General features: G+C 43.4%; 1 protein-coding gene across 6 annotated transcripts in view; it reads right to left on the bottom strand.

Annotated features, from left to right (window-relative positions):
• Positions 1-5,065: 5,065 nt before the first annotated feature.
• The window catches only part of PASK (PAS domain containing serine/threonine kinase), a 266,283-nt gene continuing 250,290 nt past the window's right edge, over positions 5,066-21,058 (bottom strand). For all 6 annotated transcript variants that reach the window (XM_029615600.1, XM_029615604.1, XM_029615605.1 and 3 more), the window contains 3 exons: positions 12,143-12,276; positions 6,976-7,128; positions 5,066-6,325 (listed from right to left, as the gene is read on the bottom strand). In XM_029615600.1, the coding sequence (XP_029471460.1) occupies positions 6,129-6,325; positions 6,976-7,128; positions 12,143-12,276 (484 nt within the window). In that variant the 3' untranslated portion in view covers positions 5,066-6,128. The remainder of the gene's footprint in view (positions 6,326-6,975; positions 7,129-12,142; positions 12,277-21,058) is intronic.

The raw sequence follows: 21,058 nt of genomic DNA, 5'->3' as shown, positions 1-21,058 counted from the left end.
GGGGTGTGACGTGTGTGTGAGTGAGAGAGAGAAAGATTGGTTAGGGAGGTGACTGGTGTGTGTGTGACAGAAAGTGTGTATGTGACACTGTGTATGAGACAGACAAGTCATGGATCCTAAGGAAGAGGAACGTCAGAACAGAGCTTCACCAGCCATTGCTGCTTCTGGTGTGTGCTAAGGCCTACAAGGGAAAGGAGTAGGATAGTTGCCAGTGAGGGTAAGTAAAGGTGGCTTTTTAATTTTATCTTTCTTGATTGACTGCCATTTTAATTATTGGGTATTATGTGATTTGTCTGCTGTTTGAAATATTTTATTGGTGTTTAGGGAATTTTTAAATAATTTTGTAAGTTTTTAATGATCAGATATTATTCTATTTATCAGCTGTTTTATATTTATTATTCTAGTTTTAGAATTATTATTTTATATTACTTGAGAAATGTATAAATAGAAATGTGGAGACAAAAACTGAATTGGAAACATCAAGAAGCCAGACTGAGTGTATGCAGTGCAACAATGGGAAAACAAAATCATTAAATTGATGGTCACTTTATTCTGTATTTGGTGATGGTCTATCTGTGTTCTGCGTGTGTGACCCAGGTAAAGGTATTCTGCAAGCTTGTAGTTTCTGTGTATGGATCTATAACAGCTTGGCTTGTTCTGGTTTTCCTCATAGGAGGTGTATTGGTGTTTAGGGCCTGGTTAAATATTTGTAATGTTGTCTTTTCATAGATAGGGTTGGTACTGTTTGAATGAGTTCCATAATGCAGATGTAACTTTTTGCGTATTAGTTTGTGTACATTATTGCAGATCCTGGGAGTCTATTAGGTGCTATATTTCTGTTTCCATTTCTTCAGTTTTGCACTGCATGCAGAGTAGCTTTTTTGGATCTCCATTCCAGTGTGTCTCCATATTTTTTAATTTGTGGTCTTTCTGTACCTGATGAAGGTCGATTCTATGTGTGTGACCGATGTGAAGTATTTTACTAGCATGTAGGCATTTGTATCAATATTATTTGTTGTGTTTTCTCAATAGGACATGTATTGGTGGTAAATTATTGTTTTTTCATAAGGAGGGCTATTGCACCTGGTAGGAGAGAGTGTTTATGTTGCTGTTACTGAGATGACACCAGAAATGTTTTTTGCATGGTAAATTGAAAGGGGAATGGCCTAGTTCTGGGGGGGTCAGGGTGGATCCCATAGATACAAAGTATATGTTTACATTTAGCCCCGTGACGGTCATGTGTTCAGTGTGTCACGCATGTGACAACTATCAGGTGTGTCCCGACCGAAAAAAGGTTGAGAACCACTGGTCTAGTGGAAGCATCGAAGATGTCATAAGATGTTCTTATCTCATGCTTTCCAGCTTCAAATCCTTTAAGTACGAGGGTTTGAAGGTGTTGTTGGAATTGTTCTGGTAAGGTATCTGAAAATTCTTGTATCTGCTTATAAATGACCCTGTTGTATTGGGTCATATATAGCTGATAAGAAGCTATCCTGGAAATGAGCATGGCTCCTTGATATACTTTTCTGCCTATACTATCTAAGAACTTACTCTCCTTGGTAGGAGGTATGGATGAGTATGGCTTCATTCTCTTAGCTTTCTTTTGAGCGGATTCTACCACCACTGAGTGGTGGTCTAGCTGTGGTTTTTGAAACCCAGGTGCTGACTGTACCAAGTAAGTAGAGTCAGCCTTTTTATTTACTGGAGCAACAAATCCAGGAGTTTCCCAATTCTTTTTAAGAAGGTCTAGAAAAACCTGATGAATTGGTATGGAAGTGATGACTTTTGGGGCATCCAAAAATTGGAGTAATTCCATCATTTGGTGCCTGTCATCTTGCTCCGATTGAAGCTGAAAAGGGACCAACTCTGACATGTCCTTCACAAAATTTGTGAAAGAGAGGTCCTCAGGGGGAGAACGCTTTCTGCTTTCAGCAGGAGAGGGTGGTGAAGGTAAATCATCGGTGTCGGTGGAAGTATCATCACCCCAGGTGTCATAAGGGTCAGTATGTTGACCTGGAGGACCACGAGGGGGTTGGATACCTGAAGGTCCCGGCTGAGGCTCCGAAAATCCCGAAGGAATCACCGGAGGCATCGAGAATACCTTTGGAGGCATCGGTGCGGGCATTGAAGGCATTGATGGAGCCGATGTGCGTATCGCCCCGGAGGAATGTATCGGTGGCGATGGACGACACGGCATCGATGGGACTACTCCCGAAGGAGGAATTCGATACGGTGTTTCCGTACCCAATGAATTTGGCATCGGGCAGCGCACCGGTGCTGTCGGTGACCCAGGTATTACCGGTGGAAGGACGGTCATTAGTGCTTCCATCCGGGCGAGCAGCGGTGCCAGCGCTGCTGGAATCGGGTCGGTGACTGGTTCCACTCTCGGTGGCGGAGTCGGAGCCGAAGGAGTCTGGAACCGTTGCATCGCTTTATCGATGGCCTCCTGGACCAGCCCGTCCAGTTCTTCCCAGAGACCTGGGGTAACAATACCCGGCTCCGCGAAAGAGGGAGGCTGAGCCGGAGGGACCACCGTCATCGGTGGAATCGCGGCGGGGGTTGCCTCAGAAACAGAGGTGGACGGTGCCACTTCTGATCGAGATTTCTTCGGTGGCGGCTCGGACGGTACCGAGGTCGATGACTTCGATTCCTCGATGGTCCGAGACTTGCGATGTCGATGACGATGCTTTTCCCTCCGATCCCCACGATCCTCGGGGGAAGGGACGGGAGTCGATGGCTGTGGAGACGCCGATGGCAGCCGGTCACCGGGAGGTTGCCGCCGATGGAAGGACTTCGACGGTGCCGGTTCCGAAGATGTCGATGCGATGGACGGCGTTGGAGTGTGAGCATGGAACAGGAGTCCCATCTTCTCCATTCTGGCTTTGCGACCTTTTGGTGTCATAAGGGCACATTTGGTGCAAGTCAGGACATCATGCTCACTCCCTAAACATAATACAGACTCTGTGTGGGTCTTTGATAGACATGGTGCGCATACAGTCTGGGCACCGACGGAACCCCGAAGCCATGGCCATTAGTCAAAAAATTCAGCCGCGGGACAGTCGACGGCCAGCAGGCTGCGAAGGCCAAACTCGATGGAAGTCGACGAAAACCGGCCAAAAAACTTACTGAAACACTGCGGACTAAATTAGATAGAAGAGGGACCCCTATGGGGCGATTTTTACTTCAAAGAAGTTCAAGAAGAATTTCCTGTCAGGAATGTGGTAAGAGCTCCTTAACCGCGTGGCTACTGCTGCGCGGAAAAAAGAAGACTGAAGGGGGACCCCTGCTGGCTGCAGGGTTGGTGCCGTGCTGGGCATGCCCAGTAGGGGCCAGTCAAAGTTCTAGAAACTTTGACTGGCCCCTACTGACCACGGAAAACTTCTGTCATTTTCCGTGGTTGGGCTCCATCCTTGATGTCACCCATTTGTGAGGACAACCATCCTGCTTGTCCTGTGAGAAATGTTATTTCACACGTGTAAGTGCTATCTTTTATGTGCAACTTTTGAAAAGTTACCTTTAAGATAGTAGTGTTCAAACTAGCTCATGTCCAAGGTTTACAGCAGAGTATTTTGACTGTTAGGCACTATTGTTAACTGTGGCTTGTATCACTATATAAATATAGCAGAATGGAAACAAAATAGGAAATAATTTATTTTACTCCATTGTAAACAAAAATCATATAAATCTAATAAAAAGGGAGAGCACACACACACACACACCATTTGTGAATACCCTCTAGCAACACACACCTTTACTACCCCTAATGAACTATAACAGCTGGCAGAACAGTCTGTAGGGTGTCCTTCCACAGCAGGATGAAAAGCTCTGGTGGGCAGGCAGCCTAATAGCTCAGTTATGGCTGCATACTGCTATATGGGAGATTACAGTTCAAGTTCTAAGCCTGGCTTTTGCTCAGACTGGCCAGGGCTAGGGATGCTGTGGAGGCATTGATTACCATCCTCAGGACAGAGGCAAGAGTCCCAGCCATAGCACAATATAGATATCTAGTAAGCCAGACTTGGGATACACATGTACCAAGTTCTGCAGGGAGCTGTAACCCATAAGCATCAGAATAGAGTGAGTCACAAGGGCCAGCGCCTAACCAGAATCTGATCCTTTGCAGAGAATTGTAGGAGATCTGGTGCCAGGGCAGGTAGGCAGCAGGAGGAGAGGAGCAGTACGTTGGCCACATCCTATACTTCTGCAGCTCTGGGTCAACTACTGCTTTGAATGGCACTGGAATCTGTACAGTCCTGTGGTACAAAGCAGCACTCTGTCCAGATGGCAGAGGAAGACATGACCTGAGGTACCAGCACTCTCTTCCTCCTGCTGCTGCTGATCAGCATGGTAAGAAAGGAAAAGCAATTGAGAGATGGATTGAGCTGGGGGAGAGAGAGAGACCAGTAGGAGCAGGGAGACAGAGGAAGGGGGCAAAGCTTGACTCGTCTCCCCCCCTCTCCAAATAAAAAGGTGTTTTGCTGCCTCTGACATGGCCTCTGGCCAAGGGCGGACATTGTAATTGCTAGGATAGATGAGGGTGATGTGAGAAGGGGATAAAAACATGGAGACAATGTGAATGAAGTAGAGGTCAATTCTGAGTAAGCTGAAGCCTAAAAAGAGCAGGAAAATCTGCTAGGCCAATCCCTCCCCCCCAAAAAAAACCCTTCTTGATAGTGTTCATTGTTGACCTCTTTAAGAAAAAAAAAAAGATAAAAGATGTATCACAGCTTCTCACAGCCACAGGCATAGACTGAAATGAACTTTCTAAATGAAGAGATTCTTCTGTTAAATATGTGTATGGAAACCTTTAAAAGTCTATTACTGAAAAGATCATATTCAGTGGGATTTAATGAAAAGGGCTGAGCCCATACGAGCAAGATTACTGATTTCAATGCAACTTCCTGCATGTGCCAGCTATTGAAGCTGATGGTATGGTGCACAACCTACTAGAAGGATGACAATCACATGGAATTCACTGCTTGTCATACGGTATGGCTAAGATCACAGCCATTTTCATGGAGTGTGCATGGTGTAGATATAGCTCTGTTACATAGGTTTCTACAACTCTAAACCACGTAGGAATTTATTATAAACACGATAGTTTCCTATAAAGGCTCGTACCTACAAAACTGTATTTTAACACAAGAATAAGGTGACCACCTATAATGCAATTTTCACTGTACCTAAAGCAAGCAGCTGGATAAGTCCATGTTTAGATCCAGCTTGAATCCCCACTTCCTGCTTACTTCTGCACTGCTTGGACAAAGATGACAGCTTTCTGTCTCATGACTAAGTTGCCAGAGGCCATGGCTGTTGATGTGAGGTAAAACAGTATATCTTTCCAGAATTCTTCTAATCCATACTCTGATGGAGCTGAGACAACAGAGGTCCCTTAGTGGACTCACCTTGCTGACAATTAGATAATGAGCTAGTCCACATACTGGCCAGCACTTGCATGTCTGAAGACTATTGGCAAGAGGATGGAGTTTGGTCCTTGAGGGAACCCATATTCTCATAAAACAGTAGTAAACTCAATATCTGTTTTACTCTTCAAATGATACAAACACTTTAACCAAAACAAAATAATGCCACTGGCTGTTTTTGACAGAACTGCAGTTTGCTGTTAAGAACAGTGGAAGTTCTGAGAATGCTGCATTGATTCCTGGTGTGATGGGGCTAGCTGTCTTCTTACAAGCCACATAAAGTGAGATAGGGCACTGGCAGAGCTGATCAGGGCTCCAAAAATATAGTCATCTAGTCACCAATGATATCCAAAAACCTATAGCTGGTGACAAGACCGGCAGCAGCTTGCACTGCCCCAGAATAGCTTTCCTCTTTCGCTGGAGAAGGAACTTAAGGAGCCACAAGGAAGGCCTCCTTTCTTCCCCCATTAAGCATACCCCAATGAGTCAGGGAAGACCATTTGGTGAACTGCAGGAAGGTCTCCCCCCTTGTCAAGTCCTGAAGAGCCTGATTTCTGGGGATGGGGAGGCAAGGGGGCAGGGAGTATGCACCATCAAATGAGAGACCAGAGGGAAAGGACTTGCTGGCTACCCCATTTTTTGGAATTTTTGGAGCCCTGATGCTGTTGATAGTTTTGCTGCTGCTGTCTATTTCCTCTTTCACCATTAGTCCTGAGCCAGCAGGTAGCCAAACAATTCTTGTTCCATAGCAGTGGTGGTTCTTTCCAGTTTGGTGTATGTGAATTCATGGCTGTGTGATGCTTCACTCAAACTCCGCTCTCTGTCCAGCCATTGAGACTTGCAGCCATCAGCATTATGCCCATACTCATGCTCAGAAGAATGCTTCAGGACATGGCCACTCTCTAAAGAAGAGAACAGAGATCCGGGAAATTATCAGTAGAATTATTGCTCATCTCTCATGGAGAATACAAAAATACCAGACTCCAGAGGGAACAGGTACCTGCAGAATCCTTGTACCACTCACTCAGTATTTATTTATTTTATTTTATTTATTTAACATCTCTTCTATACCGATGTCCGTTCGCACATCGCATCGGTTTACAATAAAACGAAAACTTTTGGGCGGAGCCCTTACATATAACAGATAAATTAGTGAACTAGGAATAATATAATTAACTTTTGGGAGGAGCCCTTAACTTTTGGGAGGAGCCAGTACTCTAAAGTCTGGTTCACTTTTGTAAGAATGCTGGACAGTTCAGAGAAAAACCATTCAGTGATGATACAGCTAACACACAGTTACAAGTTACCTGTGTCAGGCAAAAGGCAGCAAACCAAATTTATTCAAGAGTACCCTGCAAAGCCAGCAGGACTCCAAGTTTCCTCACTGCAATGCCTTATTAATTAGAAACATTTATATGCCAATGTAAGCTCCATTGATACTAACTATAAAACTGGGACTTTGCACTACCAGCAGTCAAAAGACCCCAAAGATGAAATGTTCCTCCTTTCCCATTTCAGTACTGAATAATCAGGAATGATAGCACTGTCTTACCTGGCTCTATGCTGGCATGGCAATACACATCATCCCAGGTGTAGTCCACCAGATTTACAGGCTGTATTACCCAAGGATCCTTCAACAATTCCTCTAGAGTCATACGCTGCTCTGGCTCAGGGTGCAGGAGGCCTGAGACCAGGTCCAGCAGGTCTGCAGCAAAAGAAGAGAGAAAAATGTAAGGGTGTTTTGAGGGTTCGGTTTCTGTGAATCAGATTTGTTGGTGGCAGTGACGAAACAAAGATAATTACAGTACAATGAGATTACACTGATCAGATTTATAGAAATAGCCAAGGCTGTTGAAATTTTAAAGTACGCTAAAGGCTAATCAATATGATAAAAATTAGCATTGAGTTTCGCTTCTGCCTTCTAGGCTCAACTTACAAGAAATCATATGACTTACAAGAATGCAGTCTTATTAGCATATATGAGATAAAATAAGAATTTTAACCAATTGGAAAATGTTATGCAAACCAACTAACCCGTTGGTGTGTAAGTTTAGGGGCAATGATATATATGACTAATTGCACAGGAGCTCTGAGCTGGGGTTTACTCTGCATTAATTGGTAAGCTGCACTGCTCCTTATTATAAGATATCTTATAATACTAATTAAAATTTTTTCTCTTAATGGCTGTTGATATTCAGCATTTACTAGCTCCCTCTACAGTTTGGGTGCCCTATGTGAAGTGGCTGCAGAAGTAGGGTCAATTTGGTTAGAAAATAAGGGATTTTCCTTTCATTTAATAAAGAGACCTCTGTTCTCCCGTTCCTATGCCTAAAGAAACACATGTGATTTGGTCATTTTGGTCAGCAGACACACAAATTTGACTTTTAGATTTTAGGCATTTTAGATTTACCCTAGATACACAGGGCGTAACCCTGGGATACTGGGCAGACTCTACTAGTAGATTCAGGTAGAGTACACAGTTTGCTTAGGTTTACCTCGAGATCTAGACCTTGGGGGCTCTGCTACAGTTAGATATAGTTTCCTCTGAGATGTCCGGTAGACTTCCCTGGTAGTTATGAGATAAGGAGAAATTACTACTTACTTGATAATTTCCTTTCCTTTAGTAAGGGTAGGTCAATTCCAATGAGTGGATTATGCACCTCTTCCAGCAGATGGAGATGGAGCAAAAGCTGTCCCGCCACGATATCAGCCTGCCATTATTCTCTGGAAAAGCCAAACTGTGGTCAACCCTGATTAAACGAACATTTTAGCAAGAGGCAACCATTCGTGTTTCTCAACCAACAGGAACACTGAGCAAAAAAAAGGTACATATCTAGCAAACTAAAGGCTAGAGAAGTCCCTTACCAGTTAACAACGAAGAGCAGGAATCATACTCTGCATCGCTCGCCCTAAGAAGGCTAACCACAAAATCCAAATCAGGCAGCTGAGGGTGGGTCTGGGACTGACCTACCCTTACTAAAAGAAAGGAAATTATCAGGTTAATAACTTCTACTTCTTTAGCGTTCGAGTAGATAAATCCCAATGAGTGAGACATACAAAAGCTAATCCTGAAAAAGGCAGGAGGCTTCCAGTGACCCAGTCAGAACCGCCATTGCTAAAACGGCGTCCTCCCTAGCTCTAACATCCAAGCGGTAATGCTTGAAGGTTTGCAAAGATGAACATGTTGTTGCTCAGCAAATTTCAGCAGGTGACAACATATGAAGCTCTGCCCATGATACCGCCTCGTGGAATGCAGCCTTATCCGCTTCGGGAAGGCAACCTCAGCAGCCAGATAGGCTGCCGTAATTGACCTGCTTAACCCAGCGGGCAATCGATGTCTATATCACTGGTGCTCTCTGCTTACTTCCACCATGGAACACAAAAAGGTAATCAGATTCCGAACAGTCTTAGTCACCTCCAAATAGTGCAGTAAATGATACTTGATGTCCAAGGAACGCAAAAGGCGGTACTTAGCTTCATCTCTGTCCTTGTCCAAGGCAGGCAGAGAAATGGACTGATTCAAATGAAAGTCCGAAACCACTGTGGGCAAAAAGGAAGGCACAATCTGAAGCTGACCCGCACAGGGAAAAAGTTCAAGGTAGGAAAGAACCTGCAGCTGAACAGATTGCCAGAAAAACTGTCTTCAAAGTAAGCAGCCGCAAGGAAAGAGTTTGCAGTGGTCGAAATGTCATACCTGCCAAGAACTCAAGGACCAAGATAAGATCCCGCAAAGGCACTGGAAGCCGCAACAAAGGACAAGATGTTCAACTCCCCGCAAGAAACGAGACACGTCTGGTTGGGAAGACAAAAGCCCTCCACTAACTCTTTCCCTGAAATAAGCCAGTGCCAAAACTTGAACCTTCAAGTTATTAAGGACCAAACTCTTAAGCAAACCATCCTGAAAAAATTCTAAAATCAAAGGAATATCCACCTTGAGCAGTTGAGTACCTTGCTCAGAACAATAGGCCTCAAATGTCTCCAAACTCCAATGAAAGCTAGAGAAGTAGAAAATGTCCAGGTCTGAAGAAGAGTGGAAATTACAGAAGGCGAATAACTGCACTTTAACAGCTGAGCCCTTTCACTAGCCAAACCGTAAGACAGATTCAACCCGGATCCTCGTGTAGAATGGGCTCCCGACGTAACAGATCCGTCCGAGGTGGTACCCGGAGAGGACTACCCACCAGAAGTCTCTGGAGATTGGCGTACCACGGCCTTTGAGCCTAATCCAGAGCCACTAAAAGGACACTGTTGGCTTGACTTGCAATCTTCTGTACCAGCCTGCCTATCAAAAGCCAAGGTGGGAATGCATACAACAGGGCACCATGTGGCTACTCCTGAATGAGAGTGCCTATACCCATCACTTTTGGGTCCTGCCTGTGACTGTAAAACTTTTGCGTTGCTGAAGTTTGCCAACAGGTCCTCGTCCGCCAGCTCCCATTCTCCTGGGTCCAAGCTTCTCCTGCTGAGGAAATCTCATCTGGTAATGTGAGAGGCGGATACACTTAGGAGATGCTGCTCTGCCCATACGTGAGCTCATTTATTTCTTCTGACATCTGTTGACTCTTGGTTCCAGCTGAATGACTAATATAAGCCATCGTTAATGCATTGTAGCTGCTTGGCGAACCGCAGGCATGCTCACCGAACCACTTGTGCCTGCAGTCTGTAGCTGTTCCACTGCCGCTCCACGCATTCCAGTGCCCTTGCACCACCAACTCCTGAGAGTGAGCCCCCTGGCCTCAGAGGCTCGCATCTGTTGTATCAAACAATCTGGCGTCATCAGGAAAATTCCCTTCCTGAGATGGTCAACATGTAACCAACTAGTCCAACTGGGATTTCACCTGTAATGGAAGAAGCAGCCTCACAGCATAGTTCTGCAACTGCGGACTCCATCGGGAGAGAAGGGTGTGTTGAAGAGGATGCATATGTGCCCTCGCCCAGGGAACCACTTCCAATATGGCAGCCATCAACCCTAGAACCTGGGATGAAGGTACCAAGATCTGAGGAAAGGACGGAATCTCTGGAAAGAACCTTTCCTATAAGGCTGAAAACGCAGATAGTCTCGTGAGCGGCCACTCGCCTGAGAAGTCCAGGAAACTGGATTCTTATCCTCCAGCAAATGCGGGACCTGGGTCTCTCCCCATTTACTTGCCATTTTTTCCAATTCACTGCCAAAGAAATGCGAGTCTTTGAAAAGCAGCTACATACACCGTTTTCAAATGCTTAAAAAATTTGTTGAAAAAAATTGTTAAACATTGGGAGGAGGCTGGTAGTTGATTACAGAGACAATGGCTCTGATAACCCAGAAGGTATCAGTAATTGAGCCTGTTATGAAACGACCAGCTCACCCCATCACATATTTTTTGGTAAGTTTGACCAGTGTAATGACTTGTGTTTTTTTTTTTTTTTTTAATGACTATGCTTTTGTTACGTGGACTTTAAACTTAATTTTAGTTTATAAGTTTTTCACCTTTGTGTTTTTTCTTTGGCATTGTTATCTCTCCCCCTCCTGCATCAGCTCCTGAAAAATGACAGAAGAGGAGTTTTTGTTCTCTGTCCACGCTTACCCCCTTCCCTTCTGGTGCCTGGGAGGGAAAAGGTTAGAGCAGGAAGCAGCAGGCTGTTCTTTGCTGACTTGAGGGTACCGAACACTAGAGTTTGGAGCACCAGCCCTGTGTACCCCCCAGCCCACCACATCTATTGCCTTTTGCAGCCTTTGATTATTTTATAGTTAGTTTTATTATGTTATATGGATGTCTCTGGGTTTTTTTTTTTTATATTTCCTTTGATTAATTATGTAAGTTTATTTTATTATGTATCTGGCCTGGACAACATGATTTTACAGGTTGTTTATGAAATTTTAATAAACGAAATGAGACACTAGAGCAGATACAGCAGCAGACTCACAGCTCTTTGCTTCTGGGATTCAAGACTCCGCTGCCAGCAGAGTGAGGCCCAAGAGGAAGAATTTAAGATTAAAGGGTGGGGGTGAGGTGGTGGTGGGGTTTGAGGAACGGGTGAATACATGGTGAGCCAGTGTGAGGAGAGAGTGAGAAAGAGAAAGACATGCACCAGAGTGGGCAGGGGCAGGGAACAAAGAAAAAATACACGGAAAGTGGAAAGATGAAGACATGTATGTGTTTTGGGGGGGGGGGGGGGGAGTGTAAGAGGAAGAAAAAGCACTTGTTGGGGAGGGAGGGAAGAGAAACACACACCAAAAGGTGGGTCTCTTTCAACTTCATCTTCTCCCCACCCCACCTCTGTGCTTTTCTTCTCTTCTCACTTCCTTTCAACCCTGGTGCTTTTCCCATGTCGTAACAGCAACAGGGAGGCGCCAGCAAGTAAGAGTTCTGTTCTTTTTGTTCCTGTGAGCAGGACGGAAGATGGGAAAGGGAGAGGAACATATTGTGAGCTCTGTAACTGGCTGCAGGGGGAAGAGCTACCATGGGGGTAACAAGGCTCCTAGGTAGTCACCTCAATTCCTCCCCTAAAGACAGCCCTACATTTAAGTACCACCATCTTTCTTTCTAGAAAAAAAAGCACTAGTTGGTTTTATAGGCAATTTCCAGAATTCAACTACTCTCCACCTGGCTGTAAGAAAATTCCCAATCAGAATATGTAATGTCTTTTCAGGTTGCATCTGGTGAGTGCTGCCATGACCTCTTTGACTGAACTGTCTCTTAAAGCAGTATCTCCATAATAAAATCATACCAATTTCTCACCTTCAGACACAGAAAAAGGTGGTTTTAACACTGCTTCCAGGGTCTCTTCCACCTCACAGAATGGATTCTCACCAAATATTAGTGTGTACAGGGTGACTCCCAGCGCCCACATCTCCAGCTCAGGACCTTGATACCTGCACACAAGCAAAGGGATAAACACAGCAAGATGTAAGCCCAGGTTTTCTGACTGTCAGCTCAGCAAAGAACGTATCCTGGGTGCTGTACTTCCATTTTCAAACACACTATACATGAACTAGGATTCCCACATGGCTCAGAGTCAGTAAGAACAGATGAGCCAGGCCTAATTTTTCATCTACCCTTTCAAAGTATTTAAATATGAATTGTTGCACTTATGCTTCTTCTATTGCTTGTATTTGTCTATTTTATACTTTTATTTTATACTTTTTGATATTTTATATGTAAAAAAGTTTGTTGTATCCTCTTTATGGTGTTTTTCTCCAATTAAGCAGGTTATAAACCCAAACAATAAATGTATGCAGCAGGAGTTGAAAAAACAAGTTTAGAGCTGACCCAATGGTTTACTAGCAGTACTGTTCATTGTCATGCAGAAATTTGGGTTCAGTTCATGAGCCTGGCTTCTGCTCCTTTGACTGGCTGGAGCTGGAGATGCTGCAGAGGCTGCAATTACAGCCAGTTGCAGAAGGGATTCTCAGTCATTGCAGTGGTGGTATTTAGCAGCCAGAGTGTGCATGTGTCAGGCTTCTGAGGGAACTATGGGCTGTGGCCCCTAGCCAAGAACTGTTCCAATGGTTGGGTGAGGTGGGAAGATGAGGGGTTTAATGGACAAAATCCCTGGGTAGTTGCAGATAAAGGCCTGTTATCATTAAGTTGGCAGTTGCCAAACTTAAAAAAAAAATAGGATGACTCTCCTGTCTTGATCTGGAGCCATGTAAAACAAACTTGATTACTTGTAACAGGTGTTCTTTGTGGACAGTAGGAAAAAATTAGCCACACTGCTCAGCATGGAGTCAGAAGATTCTCTCTCATAGCTCAGAAACACTATAAAGTCTTTCTGAGCATGGGTGAGAGTCCCTGTGCTACCACCACCATGTAAGCCTCCTCAGTCTAAAACCTAGCCAACTAATAAAAACTTTAACTCTAAGGAAAGGAAAGATGACACTTTGTGGTTGGTTTGTCCTACTATCCACCGAGAACACCTGTTACAGGTAATCAATTTTGCTTTCTCTGTGGACAAACAGGACAAATTCAGCCACACAAGCGGGGACTCCCATAGTTAAGATAAGATGGCTTTTAAATTGATTACAACCCAAAAAAAAAGGTAGATGGACAGAGAATTGATGGTTAATTGAATATGTTTTTATTTAATACTGCCTGCTCGAAACTATCACAGTAGTGTCTAGTTAATGTATGGATAGAAGACCAAGTTGCTGCTCTGACAATTTCTGGTATTCATGTCAAACAGAGATGAGCTACTGTATAGATATTGTGATTCTTCTTAAATGATGTACTTTAATTTCAGAACTTACTAGATTTCCTGTAAATTCATAACAATGGGAAATATAATTTGACAGATATGCAGACAAGGGCTGCTTTTTGACCAGGCAACTTATTGTTGATGTACCATAAGAAATAAACAATTGAAAGATTTCCTGACTGTTTTTGTTCTTTCCAACAGGGCTTTGCAGACAAAAAGGAAGTGAAACTGTGGAACAGGGGTAGGGGGAGTGGGGACAGCAGAAGCAATCTGTGTAAGGGAGAATGGTCAGGGTCAGGTGTGACCACACCAGCAGCAGCAGTGGCACTAACAAGCCTTCACTTTCTGTCTCTTTGACCTTGGCCATTCTTCCTCATGGCTTCCTCAATTGTGCCAACAAACTGCACAAAAATCAAGGCCATTTGGCTGTTCCTGCCTCTCAGGGTAAGCAGCTCCAGCACACACAGTTCTGCTTCCTCTTGGGTTGGGGGGGGACGGGGGACAGAAATGATCCAGGCCACCGATGCACAATCGACAGGACCCACTGATCCTTGGTAATCGACCTCTGGTAAGATTGTATTCTGCCTCCTACCCTTTCAAGGTTCTCCAGAATCAGCTGCTCTAAAAGCTCTGGGCAGGCTTTGGCTGTGTGATCTTTGTTTGATGGCGCTCTTATGGATGACAGCAAGACAGCAGTTGTGATTGATGTCTCGGAAATTGAAGAGGTGGCATTTGGTAATGTTGTAGATGTCTATAAAACCAATGTGGATAATAAGACCCTTTAAAAGAGTAGCATGGATGCCTGTGATGGGTAAGGTGATAAGAACATAAATTGCCATGCTGGGTCAGACCAAGGGTCCATCAAGCCCAGCATCCTGTTTCCAACAGAGGCCAAACCAGGCCACAAGAACCTGGCAAGTATTCAAACACCAAGAAGATCCCATGCTATTGATGCCAGTAACAGCAGAGGCCATTCCCTAAGCCAACTTGATTAATAGCAGTTAATGGACTTCTCATCCAAGAACTTATCAAAACCTTTTTTAAACCCAGCTACGCTAGCTGTACTAACCACATCCTCTGGCAACAAATTCCAGATCTCAATTGTGAGTTGAGTGAAAAAGAATTTTCTCCGATTAGTCTTAAATGAGCTACTTGCTAACTTCAAGGAGTGCCCCCTGGACTTTCTATTATCCGAAAGTGTAAATAACCGATTTACATCTACTTGTTCAAGACCTCTCATAATTTTAAAGACCTCTATCATATCCCCCCCTCAGCTGTCTCTTCTCCAATCTGAACAGCCCTAATTTTCTTCAGCCTTTCCTCACATCCTTTCCATCCCCTTTATCATTTTGGTTGCCCTTCTCTGTACCTTCTCAGATGTGGATTGTGATTAACTGCCACATTCTGTTCTTTAATTTGTGAAACAGTTTCTCATAACTTTTCCCCAAATAGGCTATCTCTGAGACAAGGTAGGTTGGCTATTTTTTTGTGAACATCTTCTCTAATAGAACTGGCTCGTAGCCATGCCATTCTACAGTTTCTGAGGGATGCTGATGATATTCTGGCTAGGTATCAAAGGACTCATATACTGTCCTCAGGAGATGGCGAAATAGAGGAGAGGTTGAGGAGAAAAGAACGCCCCAGTGACAGTTTTAATGAAGGGTTTCAGATCTGTATACAGTTATATATGTACTGTACCATGTAAAATTCGTGGTGAGCAATCTGTGGTGCCAACATGGTTCCATGAAAAACCTTGCCGAAGGAATCCAGGAGACGGTGGTCCTTTCTTGGTGGAGAGTTTGAGTGAAGTCTTACTTTTTGGCTTTTTAAAGGGCTGATTTGACTACTACTGACTGATAGGGTAACTGGACTACTCCGTAACCTGATGATTTCTGTGTATGACATTTGAAGTATAATTTGCCGCTGTTATAACAGGAGTGAGTGTTTCCCACATTTTCATCTGTCTAGCAGTTAGTTCATGGGTGGGTAGGGCCACTGGCTCAGAAAGGACATCCAAAATGTGAAAAATGTTCATTACTTCTGCTTGGGAATTCAGGTCTTTTTGTACATGGATATTTAGAGATTTTTGCATCTTTTCCACAAATTTGGAATAAGAGATATCCTCCAATGAAGAGGTATGAACTGATGGTAGTGGAGATGTGTCCAAAGTGATCCCCGTTGAGCTATCTGGGGCTTCCCTGGTGATCCACCTACCAATGATGAGGGTGAATTCAGGGACATAGGAACTGAGACAGATAGAATGGCCGGGGTGGCATAGACAGATATATATATATATTTGTGTTCCTCTCAACTGGTGATACAGTGTCCTGTGATGATGCTAATGGGGTGGAAAATGTGGAGCCCCTGGCTTGATCTTAGGTGGAGATTTTGGCAAGACAGGAAGCAGAGCATAGGTAGTATATGTAGTTTGCATAGCTGGAACAGCTGGTGTTCCTGGCGAAAAAGTCATGAAAAGTGCTTTTACTATGTCTGTGAATTGTTCCATTGATGTCTGGATCCACTGAGTAGATATTGGAGGTGCTACATCTTCTTCCAATATCTGTATGGGTTCTGACTGGACCCCGGCTGGTCTGCTGGAACAATGGAGCAAATTGTTTCTGGACCATCAAGATGTAGACGTGCTATAAATTGCAAAACTGCCAATGTTCTTACAGATGGTGGATATCAATCAGCAATGTAGCTCCCAAACTCTACAGCAGGAAACCTGCTGTATACTTCTGAGTTATGTAGTTGAGCATGGCCGTTCTAGAGCCTTGGGAAGTTTCAGGCGAGGAAATATCTCACCATTCAATCCGATGCCTCGAGGAATATGTCAATGAGGCCAGAGAGGTTATAGGAGTATGAAGTTGCTTTGATGCATCAAGCGCCAGTGGCTTGGATGTGGTTTTGCCTCAGTTATCCTGGATCGCTGCTTTTAGAATGCTCTGGATGTGTCATGTTTCGGGTGCTTCAAAGTGTCATGCATCATCCTCTTGGTGCAGTGCACTTTGGTTATTCCGACATGCCAAGTTTTGGGTGCTCAGACACTCAATGCTTTGAGCAGGCCAATGCTGTGTGTGTCAGCTGCTCTGATGCAATGTGCTTCAGTTTCTTAGACACACCATGCTTTGTCTTCTCTGACGCACTTTGCTACAGGCTGTCTGGTGCTGCAGTTTTGGTGTGTGTGGCCTTTGAGGCATTAATGCATAATGTTTCAATATATGCTTTGAGTGCGACATGCATCTATGGTGCTTCTACCAACTCCTTCAATACATGCCTCATCTTCTTCAATGCATTTTGTGGCTCTGTTGGCCTTTGCATTTTTGTGCCCATGAGGCCAGGTGTCCAGCTTGGGTCAGTGCGAAGGAGACGTCTTAGCTAAGCCTTTGCTCAATCCACCGACTGGTGAGAGGCTGAGAAAGTTGCACAACGGGCAGGAACTGGTGCATAGTCATCTTGAGCTTGATGTAGCTGGTCTATTTTCCCAGTTTGGCCCTCGGGGACATTCTGTCACATACTGGGCAGTTTGACTGATCATGTTCTGGGCCCCGGCAATGGTAAGTGTTTGTATCTGTTACTGATATCAGCTGGCCACATACACAGGCTTTAAAGCCCTTACCATCATCTTCTTCTTCATCGACAAACCAGAAGGTTCTTGACCCTTTGCCTCTTCTGAAAGTCCTCTTCAGTTTATTTTTTGGTTAGCACTGAAAAGTGCTGTTTCTGTGGCTGCCAAGGCAGCAAGGCAATTCAAAACAGGGAGAATCTGAAGAGGTTAAGAAAAATATTTGAGAAAGAGAAACCTGTCCATGATACAACTTGGACAAAAAAAAGACTGAGGAGGCTCTGATGCATCACCCACATGGTAATTCCTACACATGCTCAGTAGAGTGAAAACTCTACTAGCTTGGCGAGAGAAGTCCGTTTGGAGCTACGGGATGAGGTCTCCCAAAGTTCATGGCTAATTCAGCCTACTTATCAGTGAAAAAAAGATGGCTTCTGTACAGTTTCATCTTTTTTTTTTTAAACTGTAATCATAGGAGATAAAGAGCTGTGTAGATGTTCTAAATGGTTTCGCTCTTCTACAGTCCAGTGTATGTAAATTCTGCTCAGACTGTGATGTTTGAAATTTTGGATAAAATACTGGTAATGTCACAGCTTGTTTGAGATTTATTTATTTATTTAGGGATTTTTATATACCGCAGTACGTAAAAAGATACATCACCGCGGTTTACAATAAACAATAATTAGCAACAGGCTTTACAGATAACAGGTATGTATGATAACAGGCAGATGATAACAGTATGATAACAGGCAGAGATGACATTGAGACACTTCTTTTGTTAAGAATTTTCAATGAGTTCTCAGTATCACATTCTTGAAGATCTGCGTGTAAGGCAAAGTGCTTACAAGAGGCTGTAATTCACTTACTCTTCTTGCCAATGTTATTGCTATCAGCAAAAGTGTCTTCTATGAGACAAACTTTGTGTCTGTTGTAGCCATAAGCTCGTATGATGTTTTTCATTAACTTCATTAACTGCTGCAGCACTGTGGTTTTATATTATATAGTTTTCAGAAATCTAGACACCAAAAGGTCTTGAGAGATTGGTTGATCCATTATTTGCAGATGATATGTTGCAAAAGCACTTAGGTGTCAGATTATTGAACTGGATTTTAGCCCTGAATTACTCAGATGTAGGAGATATTTTAATAGCATTGGCATGGGAAAGGATCTATTCTTTGAACTTTACACCAATTGGCATATCTTTTCTCGGATTGCAGGCCTTTTTGCTGTGAGGAGAATGTTTTTTATATCTTTTGATAAGAGGTGGTTTTGAATTAGTTGGCTTTCAACATCCAGGTTGTCAGTGCTAACAGAGATTTGGATTAAGATTGATCCCTTGTGTTGTGTCAAAAAGGTTGGATATAATGGTAGTTTGATTGGTGTAAATACTGTTAATCTGTTGAGCCATGAAAACCAACTCTGACCCCTTGTAGAGGTTATTGCACTATTAGTATCACTGATTCTTTGTCTTTTTTAAAAAATATTTCTGGATTGTCTTTGCTATCAATGGAATAGGAGGGACCTTGCAAGACTGGGAGACTGGGCATCCAAATGGCAGATGGCATTTAATGGGACAAATGCAAAGTGATGCACCTAGGGAACAGAAACCCAATTATAGCTACACACTGGCAGATACCACTCAGGAAAAGATCTAAGCATCATTCTGGATAATATTTTGAAATCCTTTGTCCAGAATTTAATTATGTTTTGACTGCAAAAGTATTTTCTCCTATTTGTCTTAAATATATCAAATAGTAATTTTATTGCATGACCCCCAGCCTTTCCTCATAGGGAAGCTGTTCCATCCCCTTTATCATTTTGAGTTGTGAATGATTGATAGTATTTTGAATTCAATTTTTTTTCCCACGGGGAGCCAGTGCAGTAGTTCTTTTAAGACAGGGGAGATGTGGTCTTTTTTTTTTTTTGTCTGGTGAGGATTCGGGCAGTGGCGTTTTGTAGTATTTGTAGGGGGCGTAAAGTTGTTTTGCGAAGTCCTATCATGAGCGAGTTGCAATAGTCGATGCTTGAAAATATCAGAGATTGCAGAATTGTTCTGAAATCTGGTTGGTTTAGTAGTGGTATGAGGTGTTTAAGAATTGATAGCTTATGGAAGCCTTCTTTTATTTTCATTGCAATGCGTTTTTTCATGTTGAGTTCTGGGTCTATCCATATTCCAAGATTTTTCACATTTTCTTTTAGTTTGATGAGGTTGTCTATGAGTATAGAATGATTCTGGTGGTTTCCAGCGTTGTTTCTCTCAATTTTGCCTTCCTTCCACCTTTCTTAATGTGTGGAATACATCTGGACTGTGCTTCCAGGATGGTATTTTTTTTTAAACAATGACCATGCCTCTTGCACACTTTTTACCTTTGTAGCTGCTCCTTTCAGTTTTTTTCTATTTTTCTCATTTTATCAAAGTTTCCCTTTTGAAAGTTTAACATGAGAGCCGTGGATTTGCTTACTGTCCCCCTTCCAGTCATTAATTCATATTGAATCATATTATGATCACTATTGCCAAGCGGCCCCACCACTGTTACCTCTCTCACCAAATTCTGTGCTCCACTGAGAATTAGATCTAAAATTGCTCCCTCTCTCGTCGGTTCCTGAAACAATTGCTCCATAAAACTGTCATTTCTTCCATCCAGGAACTTTATTTCTCTAGTATGTCCCGATGATACATTTACCCAGTCAATATTGGGGTAACTGAAATCTCCCATTATTACCGCACTACCAATTTGGTTAGCTTCCCTAATTTCTCTTAGCATTTCACTGTCCATCTCACCATCTTGGCCAGGTGGACTGTAGTATACTCCTATCACTATAGTCTTCCCCAACACACAAGGGATTTCTACCCATAAAATTCGATTGTGCATTTAGTCTCATGCAGGATGTTTATCCTGTTGGACACTATGCCTTCCTGGACACAAAGCAAAACACTGCCTCCTGTGTGCTCCTCTCTGTCATTGCCATATAATTTGTACCCTGGTATAGTACTCTCCCATTGGTTATCCTCCTTCCACCATGTCTCTGAGATGCCAATTAAATCTATGTCATCATTCACTGCTATACATTCTAATTCTATCTTACTACTTAGACTTCTGGCATTAGCATACAAACATTTCAAAGTTTGTTTTTTGTTTGTATTTTCATTCTGCTTTTTAATTGATAGGATAAGTTAGAATTTTTTAGCTCATGTGAGTTTTTAGTTACAGGCACTTTGACTACTTTTCTTATTATTGGAACCTCACTGTCGAGATGCCCTAATTCTAATGCATCATTAGTATCCTTTGAAGATACCTCCCTCCGAACCATGTGCTGCTGAGTGACTGTCGGCTTTCCCCTTTGTTCTAGTTTAAAAGCTGCTCTATCTCCTTTTTAAAGGTTAGCACCAGCAGTCTGATTCCACCCTGGTTAAGGTGGAGCCCTTGCCTTCGGAAGAGACTCCCCCTTCCCCAAAAGGTTACCCAGTTCCTTACAAAACTGAATCCCTCTTTCTTGCACCATCGTCTCATCCACGCATTGAAACTCCAGAGTTTTGCCTGCCTCTGGAGACCTGCGTGTGGAACAGGGAGCATTTCAGAGAATGCTACCCTGGAGGTTCTGGATTTAAGCTTTCTACCTAAGATCCTAAATTTGGCTTCCAGAACCTCCCTCCCACATTTTCCTATGTCGTAGGTGGCCACATGAACGACAGCCGGCTTCTCCCCAGCATTGTCTAAAGTCCTATCTAGTTGACGTGTGAGGTCTGCCACCTTCACACCAGGTAGGCATGTTACCAGGTGATCCTCACGCCCACCAGCCACCCGGCTGTCTACATTCCTAATAATCGAATCACCAACTATGATGGCCAACCTAACCCTTCCCTTCTGGGCACATCCTCGGTGCGAAAGGACAA

The sequence above is a fragment of the Rhinatrema bivittatum genome, chromosome 9, assembly GCF_901001135.1.
Source record: "Rhinatrema bivittatum chromosome 9, aRhiBiv1.1, whole genome shotgun sequence".
NCBI lineage: Eukaryota > Metazoa > Chordata > Amphibia > Gymnophiona > Rhinatrematidae > Rhinatrema > Rhinatrema bivittatum.
This window is presented reverse-complemented; position numbering and strand designations above follow the sequence as displayed.